The 13,374-nt window shown below is 36.0% G+C and overlaps 1 protein-coding gene across 5 annotated transcripts in view; it reads right to left on the bottom strand.

Moving 5' to 3' along the window:
- CDKL5 (cyclin dependent kinase like 5) overlaps positions 1-13,374 on the bottom strand; it is a 129,799-nt gene that overhangs the window by 29,803 nt on the left and 86,622 nt on the right. For all 5 annotated transcript variants that reach the window (XM_077781624.1, XM_077781627.1, XM_077781628.1 and 2 more), the window contains exons 8-11: positions 10,473-10,563; positions 6,087-6,276; positions 3,065-3,145; positions 158-318 (exon numbers count right to left, since the gene is read on the bottom strand). In XM_077781624.1, coding sequence (XP_077637750.1) covers positions 158-318; positions 3,065-3,145; positions 6,087-6,276; positions 10,473-10,563 — 523 coding nt within the window. The remainder of the gene's footprint in view (positions 1-157; positions 319-3,064; positions 3,146-6,086; positions 6,277-10,472; positions 10,564-13,374) is intronic.

Here is a 13,374-nt window from a genome sequence, read left to right as displayed (position 1 = left end):
TATTTAGTGAGGCAACAGAGAACAGCATAGACGTCTCAGTGCGCCTACACTGTCAAACAACCACTTTCAGTGTAGGTGATGCTGCATGCAAGCAGGACAATAACTCCCTCACTGGCAAGGCAAATGTCAGTGGTAACAGTGACAAGACTACATTTACCTGTTAGATAAAGTGTTGCTGTCTGTATGGTAGGGTTTTCTCTTCGCTGACCTTGAAGGCGAACTTCCACTGCGATCCAAGAGTCTTTGGGTTTGAAACGAAGGGTGGTTCAAACATTGTTCTGTCAAATATCTATCTGCTGGATCTAACTTCAGTAAGTTCTTTGAAAAACAAATCCCAAAGTCTAAATGTTAGTATCTGCATTTACATTAGCAAAAAACCCCAAAAGACAAAAATTGAAAAAAAGCACACACAAAATAAATTAAAAAAACCCCAAAAACCAAACCAAACCAAATCTAAAACCACCCACAACAAAATAAAGAACATTATTGGGAAATTTTTTAATCTCCAGAGTTTCTGGGATTAGATGTCACTGCTAGAATAATTTCATGATGTATTAAACTACATATGATGCAAAATAAACATATATATGTGTTATATGTATATAATTTTTTGTACACATATATGATAGTCTGTTTAAAATACCAAAATATCTAAAACTTTATAATATGTTATATATATATATATATATATATATATATATATATATACATATATAATATATTTTAAATATATGTTTTTTAAATGTATTTTTCAGGATAAACCTCACAACATTGTTTTGAATCAAAAAATATTAAATTTACCAGTAATAAAATGCTGCAATGAAACAGGCTTTACAATCAAACAAAACAACTATATGGAAACATTCTTACACAAAAACAAACATTATTTTAAAGTTTAGTATTTATTAGTATTAGTATTAGAATGAAGGACAGGATACAAAGATGGACTATAAAAGAAGTGTATCATCAAAAAGGTTAGGTCATTCTTCAGAAGGCTGAAGTCCAGCTAAGGCAAGTGAAGAAAACAAAGGGTAAAAAGAAAGGGTTCTACAAGTATTCTCTTTAACAAACAGCTCAGAGGAAATGCAAGTCTGGTGCTGAATGACAGAGACAACTGAATGGCAGATAATATAAAGAAGAGAGTCTTAATGTCTTTTTTTCCCAAGGTATAACATGAAAAACCAGTTCCCACCTCATTAATGCTTGCAAATAAGCATAACTTGTGAAGGGGAGCAGAGGACTGAAGCAACAACAAAGCAACAAGGTCAAATTGGTGCCTCATCATTAATCTAGTCCAGAAATGCTCTCTAAATAGATATATATTAATATAACTCCCTACTTCAGCTGGCATAAATTGAAGTGTGGGCTATTCAGTAATCTAGTAATCTGACCTGAGGTCCCTAGGAATGCAGATAATGAGGAGCACAACAAGTGTGGACATGTGTCAGACTGGCCATTGTCTGCAGAAGAGACAGACACACAACAAAGTATGTGCAGCATTTGCAACATGAAACTTAACCACATGCCCCTTCTGTTCTTTCCTTGTAGGCGTCTGCACATTGCTTAACATGGTTTCAATCTTGAATTAAGAAATGCAGATCAAACACAAAATATCCCCTCTACAGAATTCCTGACCTTTCTCACCTTGTAGGCAGAAATATCAACAGAAAAGATGAAAATAATGAAATTATTTGGAAACCTGTGCTTCCCTAAACTCAAGTGCTTCATTTCACAACTTTCCAACTTCTAAATCATATCAAAAGAACCAAAAAGACACTGAGATATAACACAAAATCTAGGATAAAATTAAACTGTCCCCCAGTACATGGAACAATGGTTTTAAGACTGATCTTGAAATTTCTGTTCTGCAATATATTGCTATAGATCTTGAGCTACAGCTAACTATGAAAAAAAGTTTATGTGAATTAAAAAATAGAGGAGAAAGTATAATGCCAAAACAAGTAATTATATTCATTGGAGTATATCATATTGCAGACTCCTTGAAACCAAGATAAAAGCCATGCTGACTCTCTTCATAAGGCAAGGAGATCAAAGGGATTTGAACAGGCTGTGTTGAAGAAGAGTAGGGCAAATTTGGTGATTTCTGCTGGCTACAGCAGTACTATTAAAAGCAAGTAAACACCCAAGTATCTCCCAAAACATCTTTTTTTTTCCAAGACAACTGGTGCAGAGGGGTTTGGGATCACACAATTCATTCAGAGTTGATTAGCCATATCCATGCTTCATGTGTGTCCCATATTGCCTTTAATGCTTAGATGGTTCTGTGATTATAAACCTAATTTTGGATACTATGACTTCTTTCTTCAGCTCACTGGCGATGAAATGATAGGAGAGTTATACTGCAGCTTACCATGGGAGTATTTTTATAGTACAATACTAAGGACAACAATAGGCTTTCCATACCCAGGAACACAGCACAGATGCAAAGCACTATGTTTTTGGGGGGAATGAGCTTCTCCTGATTCCCCATAAGAAGACCTCTCAGGACTATAAGCTAGTTTGGCCACGTGTAACTAGCTGACTTGTTCCAAAACAGGACTGAAGAGTAAACTAACATATACACCATGTACAGGTGATAGCAAGCAGATTAAGAGTTTGGATAAAAACCCAGGACTCCTGTGTGTCAGCTTTGTTTCTGACAATTGTCCCCATCCTCATGCTCACCCAACAACAAATGAAAACCAACTCAGGTTAGCCCAATACTCTGAGGATGTATCTAAATATGATCACACTCCAGCAGTCAGTGCATGGATGTCAGTGTGAATGCACCACCCTGCAAGGGATGGTGATGATACTTTGTCTGGGCTACACATTCTTTATCAAATCAGTTAAAATTGAACAGACTCTCCTGGCATTTGCAAGGGATATTTTCCTGATTCCTAGGAAATATCAGGTCTTACTACAAACAATGGTGGAATCAAAATATCTCAAAAGGGAGTTCCCAAAGCGCTTCTAAGATGTGTTATATTTAAAAGAAAAGGTAAAAAGTCACTTATATATTTTCCTACATATTACAGACAGAGAATAAAAGACATTTTCCTACCTTCATAAGATCAAGCAATACACCGCTTAAAATTCCCAAATATCTTCTCTCTAAAGACTGTGGATGATTGACTGCTGGAAACTGTAAAAGTAATACATGAATACAATGTTTCAAAAAATAGAAACTAGTGAATCAAAACATGTAATTAATGAGAATCCTAAGCACTGAAAAATTTAGTGGTTTATGAAAACTATAAAATATTATAGTGAAACAAATAACTCTTGATGTATGGTAAGGATTAGTCAACTGAAGAAAGTATTCTTGATTATTAGGGCAGCCAAGAAACTACGCTCAAGTGAGAAATAATAAACTTTTCTGGTTTTTTTTTGGTGGCGATATAATTTGCAGGAGGTTTAAAATAGATTCAGAACTAACATAAGTAACATATTTATTGAAAAAAATGATAAAAATAGCTCAGAGAGAATTTGAGAGTGCAAATACAGTACTAAGTAAATACCTAACATTAACAAACAATTCCCAAGTGTTTTTAGTGAAAAAATGCAAAAGCTCAAAGATTTGAGTTTCAGGATTACTGCTGTGGTCACACTGCTGGCAACACCCTGAGAAGCAGTGCACACTGCTGGAGGCATCCATTAGTTGTACTAGCATTACTTTTCATAAATTACATTCTGTGAACTTTGAAGAAAAATGAAAGAGCATTAGTTTGAATGCTTTTATTCCTAAATAGTCTCTGTATTTTTCTTTTGACGTTGTTTTATTTTGAAGTGGTTTACTAATAATTGAGAATTTTTTAAAGTCTGAGTATGCTATAGTAATCTTAAACAGTAACTTAGGTAAAATAAGGCTTCCACGCTTCCTCCAATTTTAACACAAACCACATTGTAAAATGTTTGTGTCTTCCTGTGGAGTGACAATCATAAAGAAGCTTTTATATCTAGAATGATCAGGGTAACAGGGAAATGTGCTGAAGTCATGCAAAGCACCAGCAGCTTGTCACTGTGATTGTTCAGATTCTTCATGTAACTTATTGGTAGAACAAATATTTACAGCCCTACATTGCCACTCACACTTTTCTGTAAAGTAATGAGCCTGTTGGTAATTTCTGATTCCATATTATTTTACTTCCTTATGTCTTCAACATACCCTGGATGTTTTCCTCCTCAAAAGAATTGAAGAGAAATCACTGAATATTCTCTAAACCTCAGGAGTGAGGAAAATTGTGTTATATACATATATATGGAGGACATGAGTAGAAAGAAAATACAAATTTGCAAATGTGCATTTGGATCCATGCTGGAGTGTTTGAAGAGAATTTTAAAGTCCTGTTTTACAATATGGTAGTATTCACTTAGGGTAATGTAGAAATTCACAAAGTCTAAGCATATGGACAAAAAATTTCACAACATGGGCTAGTTTCTATATTGAGAATATCCAGCACTAAATCCAGCTTGTAAGTAATAACTGGCTTGATCACAGCATACCTACTATCTGCTCTGCAACAGAAAATCTTTCACTATTAAGCACTATGCTACATTCAGAAAAAATGTACTTTTAAGGCTGTCTTATAGCACAGGACAATTTTTTCCCACAAATTAACGAATGAATATCATATTTCAAACAAATAATTTTTGTAGTATTTTTGATGTTTAAGCCAGAGTTTTTTATTCAGACTTTACTTCAATTCTAAAAAATACTCTCTATGAGGAGCCATATGGCCCTGTCCACATCAGCAGTATCCTGACTTTACAGATGGGACAAAGCAGGCAGGAACATGTCTGAAGCCAAGCACTAAACCACTGATCTGGGATGAGAACAGAGACTCCTAACTCTGAACCTTGTGCTAATCACATTAGGTCTGTGCTGTCTTCTTGAATTACTGTATTTTAAAGCTACAAAACAAAGATCCTTCATCTTAAGACATCACAGAGCATTTATTCAACAAGATTACACTGTGTGCAGTGCAAGAAATGCTGTAAAATTATGTTAAAGAGGTAGTAATTTGTTTTGCTTATAATTTTTAAAGAATTGCTTTCCTGATAAGAGGTTATAAATTTCGCATACAGAAAGACCATCCAGCCCACTGTTCTAAACAGGGTGAAATACAAATAGGACCTTGCAAGAATTGCTTGTCTAATAATTTACTTAAACCCTCCACTCTTGAAGGGTCTACAAACTTCAACAAAAACTCTTCAGAATTAGTTATTCTTATACCTAAAATAAATACCCTAACACCTTAAGCCAACTCTTTTCTTATCACTGTTAGCTAAACCAAATTTATGGCAACCTTGAATGTGCTTTAACAGAACTAGGTCCCCATTCATTCTCTTTCACATTCTCACATTTTCTCTTTCTTGGAGTAAAACTCAAATCTTGAATCTTTAGCACAGATCAGGTCTCCTAAAACCTTCGTATGTCTCTTTATATGATTTACACTAATGATTTCAGAATATTATCAAGATCATAAACTCACCTTCCCAAGCAACATTTATCAATAAAGAAAGGATAACCAAAACTGAATTACAAGGAAACATGAATACAATCACTGACCAGGTACTGTTAAAAGTAACAGAGCTATTATTTATTGATTCTGGTGTTTTGTCATATTGCATATGCCAGTTTGCATAGATCTTCATACTAGTGAGTCTCTGTCGTTATAGTATATTGGCAAACCCTTGAAAAGAATAATGCCATCAATGAGAAGAGTTTTTTTACTCAAGTGACTTACAAAAACTCCCCAGGAGTATAAGTCAGAAGGCAGAAAGCTCTTCTGCCATGACAGTAGCATCTACAGCTCAGATTTTCCCAACCAACTAGCTTGAAGACAGCAGACCTGAATTTTCCACAACCTGACCTTACAGAGCTTTGCCACTAAACTTTCCAGTGCAAATTGGTGTTAACCAGAATTTTACTTTGACTTATGAATGCCTTGTAATCTCTATATTCTACACTTACACAGAAACGTAGGCAGCAGATAATGCACAATGTAAATGAAAAGAGCCTTTGCAGCGCTTTATACAAGTAAATAAGAAAAATAAGAAAAAAGACCAAAGCTTTCTCCTACCCGCAAGCCATGGAAGCGTGGGTTGCTGTAGAAGAGCTTCATCTGCTCGGCTGGCAGCGGGCCCAGCACCTTCTGAATGGTGAAGAGCTGGTCAATCTCACTCTCGCCAGGGAACAGGGGCTGCCCGTCGCTCAGCTCCCCCAGGATACAGCCTACGGACCACATATCCACAGCCTTGCCATAAGGGGCTCTGCGAAGCAAAAATAAAATGTTTGTCACTCACTGCCACTGCCTTCTTACTGACCTGCTTCAATTTATTGGCCATATTTCCCATGGCACGCTTCCTCACAACACAGAAAAATAAACTTTGTTATTAAGCAAGCTACCTCAAAAACCAAGCCCTCTGTTTCGGCCCTAGATTTCTTGATGCATCTATCACTGCTTGAGAAGGCAAGAGATGGATTCTCATGTGTCCCCAGGGATCTTGTTCTTTTTGAAAAATCTTACATACAAGAATAATATTTTTGACTGCAAAACATTCTCCACTCACAGTTAAACTACCATTAACTTTTCTTCTCTCTAGAGCTCATGCCTGCACTCTGTTCCTGCATTACATTTCTTGTTTGTGCTTAACAAGTGGATGGGCATACTGGGTCTGGCCACTGGGAGAACTGAAATTCTAAGAAATCGTTATTTCAGCATTTATACACAAAAGTTTTAATTAGCGAGAAAACAGAGTTCTCCTTAAAACTATTTGATAGAAAAAAACAAGTGAGGAAGCAATGAAAGCATCATAAAGTAATTCCTGTTTGGGAGCAAAGCCACAGGTTGGGGGCTGGGGAGAGCTCTTTTTTATACACCCAAATTCTTGCTTGTTGAGTTTGTGAAAAAAATTGTAAACACCCATATTATTCTAATAAAGTCTTTCTAATGTTTAGATTTTGAACAGAATGACTGGAGAATGCTTTTCATGTCAAAAAAAAAAGCCTATAAAATAATAAAGACTAGAACAAAGATTGAACTGAAAACATATTTCACTGAGTCTCTTCTTTTCGAAACTTGTAATCCAGTAACTCAAACTCTATTTCAAGAGATTTAATTTACAGCTGGATTGCCTTTTTCTGAAATAAGACAGCACCAAGAGTTGCAGGTGACAAATCCTATCCCAAATCTGTCTTCTTCATTCCTTCCATATATTGCTGATTAATCATGTTTAGAGAAAAAACATTCTCAAACTGAAAAAAAAAAAAAAATTACTCTTCCCCATTGATTACTCATGATTATTTACTTCACTTGTGGGGAAGACACTTGGCCAGAGGAACAGTAAACTCTTATAGTGATTTGGCTAGGTGAAGGTGAGAAAGCATTTCTAGCTGGACAACAGCCCAAGTGAAACTAGTGCAGGACTCTATGGCAGCTGGGAAAACTGAAGTAGAGCACCAAAACTTCAAGAACCACTTGCCTTAGAGAATGTGCCATGAGACACTGTAGTCCTCTCACAACAGCCATCCCAAAATCAAAAGTTTGCCCCACTGGAAGAGACTGCTGACAAAGAACCACCAGAGGCAAAGCAGGCCATGTCACAATTCCTCAAGTACCACTACTACTCAGTGGGGTTCATAATTTTCTTGCTAATCCTGCACAGTGGCTCCCTGTGAATTTGTTGAGACTCAGTGTTTGACCTTTCTAGGGTGCTGCTAGTCCAACCCACCCATTAGGTGACAATGACTTAAAGTAAGGTCTAGTTTTTTTCTCAGTGCACAAGGCAACACAGGCAAGAATGGACTCCAAAGCCAAGGATCTGTAAGCAAAACAGTGAGAGTATAGGTAAAAATCCTCCTCTTTTATTATGACAAAAATCCAAATACATTTTTGTTTGCAACTCCTTTAATACAGAGTTTTCTCCACTAAAATGTGAAATAGGCAAAAGGTTCTGTAGACTGGGGTACTGTAGAACAAGCTAGGGTTACAACTGAGGGATGGGCTAAAATTCCTTTGAGGCATGGACCATTACCTTTCCTTGCTCTCAAGAATAAAGGAAGCTGAACTACAGTTAAGAACTTTTCACTATTTAGTCTGTAGTCAAACAGGAACAAATCAGAAAACAGCTATTTTGTAAGGCAGCACAAACAGCAACATTGTAGTTTGAAAAGGCAAACTCAAGACTTCTGCTGATTGTCAGGATCAGTCTGGTCAGATCACAGCAGACAAAAAATGCAAGAGTGACATGGCTGGACAAATGAAAATAACTCCTATAGTACAGACAGACCAAACCTCAGAATCACTACAGTCTATGCCTGCACATATTAGATTCTCCAAAATATGTTTTCATCTAGTAATTTAGCATGCTTTAAAATCCACTAGCTTTTAGCAATATTTTGTTATCAAAGGGTACAGAGTACTCCACTAACAGCAGTTACCTGAGGGTCTCCAAAACGAGTAGATTTTAGATGTTCTGTGAATAATTACGGAGCAATTTCTTCCATCTCCTGAAATTTAAGTCTTGAATGTTATCACTAAACAAAAACCTCTCTGGGACATGTTTTCAAAATCAAAAAAGTAAAACTGTACTTGTTAAATTGAATGTAGTTAATAAACCTGTGAAGACTTTTAAATATAGATGCTTATAAAAATTTGGTAAATGTAAGGAAAGGGGCAATGGGAAAAATGAATGCCTGGGAAATAGAACAGGATTGCCAAGAAACACACATCTCTTAGCCAGAAAAACTTGGCTTTAAAAAACATACACCAGTACAATTGAAACATTAAATACATAAATCCCCTCCCTTTCTCTACAAGCTAATCAAACAGATTTACTCAACCACAAACAGACATAATTCCTGCTAAATTTCCCCTGCCAACAAAACAATTTCAGAAAATGCAGGTTGGTAATACTATGTCTGTCAAGCTTTTCATGTCTTTCCTCCTAAATCCTCATTACTACTAGAGAGAGAAAAAAAATTGTTTGTATCTAAAAAGGTCACAATTTATGCTATTTTTCCAAGTTTTTTAAATTTATATTTATATATGCACATTCACACTTCAATGGAAGCTTTATTGTTTTCTCCAAAATGTGAAAAATTGAGCTTAGAATTTTTTAATAGCAACTTTAAGATACTATTATGCATGTAAGAAAACAACTGCCAACAAATTTGATTAAGATTAGCACAGCTCTGAGAATACTGGGATGACTTTATTGACAGAATAATTATTACTTAATTATTTACCTGTTAAAAAAATATCTAGTTCAGTGTTAATCAAATGTTCCAACAAAGACTTGTTTCCCAGGAGCACTTAACAAGGTACTTAAAGACTCATGGAGTGACCAGACACGTTCTGATTAATCCTGTGGCCAATAGTTCCTTATTTTAAAGATTATCTATATATAAATACACATGCACTGTATATTGGAATTGTATTCTATGAGAGCATTCACAAAGTTTAGATTAATGCTGTTTAACTTGACTGTAATGGGAAGATCACATATCACAGATCTCCACTTCTTTTTTCCCTCTTCCTTTGCCCTTGAATTTGTTCATTTAGTATCTCAAAATCTATTTTACCTTGTGAGGTAGTAAAATGCTCATTTTACAGATGAATAAAGGGGCAATACTAAATTTTCTGGCTGAGACTACTCATGTAACTAATACTTCTGCAGTCAATGCAATGCTAACTTCTCAGTGCTTTATTAAAATAAAATTTTATACAGTCTCCTTCTGAACTAGTAAAATTCTTCTGAACTAGTAAAAACCTAACACCTTCCTTTTGACTGACTTCAGCAGTGCTGGCAAAGGGTAACTACAAATGAAAATAAAAGCACAGAATCAGAAAGTTTTGGGTTGGAAGGCACCTTTGAAGATCATCTCATTCCAATCCCCCTTACCTGGGCATGGACCCCTTCCACTAGATCAGGATGCTCAGAGCCCTATCCAACCTGGTCTTGATACTGCCAGGGATGGGGCACCCACAGCTTCTTTGGGCAACCTGTTCAGAGCCTTGTCACCTATGAGCAAAAAATTTCTTCCTAATAGAGTCCAGACTCAAAGGATGAAGATAACGAGTAATGTTGCATTCCTAGTTGAAAGCTGTACTGCCATTGCTATGTGATGTCCACACTGGGCTGATTAAACATTCCAGGCTAGAGCACAATCATGGAATCCTCTTCTGAAAGAACTGGGGATGGAGTGCAGTAGCTGGAAGAACATCTGATATAATTCAGCCTAATATTTTGATCAGTTAAACACTGCTCAGCTCAAGACAGGTCAATATGTCAATGATTCATACTGACTTACTGGAAATGAACAAAAATTAATGAAAATCTGGAAGCTCTTAAAACCTTGCCTTTAAACCAAACTCAGTTCTCCACAGGCAAAGCTTACAAAAGGTGCTGAAAACCTATATAGAATCAGTAAAGATTTATCATGGCAGTTCTCAAAGTGTACTTACCCAAGCAAGAGTTCAGGTGAGCGGTACCATCTGGTAGCCACATATTCTGTATAGTTAGCATTGCTTCCCTCAGAGAGATTACGAGCAAAGCCTGTCAAACAGCGAGAAAGATTGGATCCCATTTTAAAACAAGTGTATCACCACTGATTTTGGCAGTAAGAGGTCATGTCTGTTTATACAGAAGCAAATTGTTTACAAGCCCTGCTGCAGAATGATGTCTACAACAACCGCTTGTCTCCTGAAATGCAAGCTTTTATTGATACAACAGGAAAAGTCAGCATGTCTGCTTCATTGACTCCCTTACTTGTGTACTAGCCTCACAAGTCAGTGGGGTTTTGCTGTTACTCTGTATGTTATTATGTAATCAATACAGACTGATAATAGTTAACTGTCAGTATGCCATGCCAGTTATTGAAATATTACACTAAACTTCACTGAGGTGCTGTTTGCAGAGAAGATTCCTAACTTCAGAAACATTACACATGCATGTGTACCAGACTCTTCAGGTCATTGATCCTAACTACTACTGTCTTTGATTTTTCAAACTGGTCAAAAAATGACATATTATTCTCATCTAAGGACATTCCCTCCTGGGTTTGCCAAGGAAAAAGGTCATCTCCTCAAAACTATAAAATGCAGGAGTCTAGGAAAATCAGCAAAACTGTTTGTATCTGCACTTGGCTCACTCCACATGTTTTGGCTTCCCAAGTGCTTTAGCATCACATTCACAACAAGGTTCTTAATGAATCAGGATCAAAAAGCATGTCCAAATTAAATTCTTTATCCACATCCCTTTGTTAAGAATAAAAAAAGATAAATTAAAATGCATACTTATTTGCAATTGTACCAAAACTTCCCTACTGTCCCAAGGTGTAACAATTATGACCACTAGCTGACAGATGTGTCCTGAAAATCCATTTTTGAACTTTTATTTTCATTCTTCTCCATTCATTAAAAGTCAGCTAAGTACCACAATAATGTTACTGGATTTTTCATGTAGAAATACTCCAGGACAGATGTTTGTACTATTTTCAAAACCTATAAAGTCTTTCTGTTTAGAAATAAATAATTAACAGTTAGGTGAGACAGGACAGACAGATCTCAGCAACAAGAGTCCACATGTGTCAGCTCCTCACTAAAGCTCAAAGTGAGACAAATTTTGTGACTGAAATCCAGAAGCAGCATTTCTGAAATGCTTTCTTATTGGGATGTGTCATTAAAACACAGTTCAAAATTCCCTTCAGTGAAATCACTCTAAGTCTTTCCATTATTGCATGAACAATGAAGAAATAGTAAAAATTCCAAAGTGTTGCAAAAGAAAAAGGCATAACTTTATTTCCTGACTCAGTAAGTGCTACTTAAATGCAATGGATGTTTTTCTTTATATCTGAGTTCCTCTGCAGAAGCTGCCAAAATTGCCTTTTCCATTCAACTATGTTTTGTAAGCTTCTAATTTTAAAAAGTTTTAAAATTGTTTTTAGTATTCTGAAAGTGTAAATCTTAGAGTGAAGAAGTCAAATTCCACTCACCTCTGTGTAATACTAATTTACTACAAGATGAAGTAAAAATGTGGATACAGATTATTATTATTAGACTAGTGATCATAATAAAGCAATTATAAATTACTAGTGACATAGGTTGCAGCTGTTACTTTTTGCAAGATACCTCTAACTTCATGAGTAAATTAAAAGATAGGATGAATATGATGAGGAATGGGTATTTCAAAGCTGTTTGAACATATGAATTCATATGTTTCCATAAAGTCTATTGAACATAACTGGTGCTGCTGCAGAAAAGCTAGAAAGGATTTTTTTTTTTTTAACTTCTAACATGGGGATTGATTGAATTTTGAAATATTACTATATTTAGAACTGCTTAGGCAGCCCCATTTCTGTTTCAAATTATGAGCTATCTGATTAATCTTGGCAGTGGAAAATCTTTCATTCATGTGTTTAAAGAACAGAGGGAAGACAATCAGGAGCTACATCGAAGAAATGGGACAGTCAAAATGTGGGAAACCCCAGACTGAAAGGGGGAGGGGAAGAAAGGAAAAAAGTTGCCACATAATAGAAATAAATACATGTGCTGATGTAACACATGAGCTTGGCAGCACATGAGCTCCTGAGCATCAGAAGATTCAACAGGTCAAAGTTTAATCTTCCTCCTTCCAGAACTTGGTCACAGACAGGAGCCATTATGTCCAGAAACTGGCTAATGTAGCCTGAAAAATTAACCCCTAACTTCACGGGCCAGATGCAGCATGTTTTTGATGCAGCAAGACAAAAAGCAAAGTTATCATCATGGGCTTAAGCGCCACCTTTATCCTGTCAGGTGATGCATTTTATAGATCCAATATTGCTCTGACCCTATGACAGCATGCAGAAAGATGATGGACAGAACTAACAGTTCAGGAAACATATCTTTCTAAGGGAAAAATGATTTCTGGTTATGATGGAGTTTGCTTATTTTTTTCTTCTTCCAAATTGTGCTGAGGTATCAGGAATATAGAAATAAGAGAAGGAAGCTAGGAAGAAGACTAGGCAAACTCTAAACAGTGAGCAGGAACACATTAGAAGATGAAGATAGGAGAAGATTTGGGTGAGAGCAACTATGAAAACAACAGCATTTGAAAAGGCATCATGCTGCAGAAACAAATAAGCAAAATCAGAAATTTCAGGAAAGGACTTTAAACAATTCAGAATATTGTAGGAGAGATGTCAAGGAAAAACATGTAAGAAAAAAAGGAGGAGGCTGTCAGTTTCTTACAGAGAAACAAGGTACCTTTAAGTTAGACATAAGGTAAAGCATTCTAATCTTAATGACATATAAGTACTTTAATAGCTGCCTAGGAACACTAGGGAACCTCTATTATTCAGAATTTTAAGAATGTATTAAGCAAACA

This window comes from Lonchura striata, chromosome 2 (genome assembly GCF_046129695.1).
Source record: "Lonchura striata isolate bLonStr1 chromosome 2, bLonStr1.mat, whole genome shotgun sequence".
In the NCBI taxonomy this organism is placed as follows: Eukaryota; Metazoa; Chordata; class Aves; order Passeriformes; family Estrildidae; genus Lonchura; species Lonchura striata.
The sequence above is the reverse complement of the archived record's forward strand: the minus strand, read 5'-3'. Positions and strand labels throughout refer to the sequence as shown.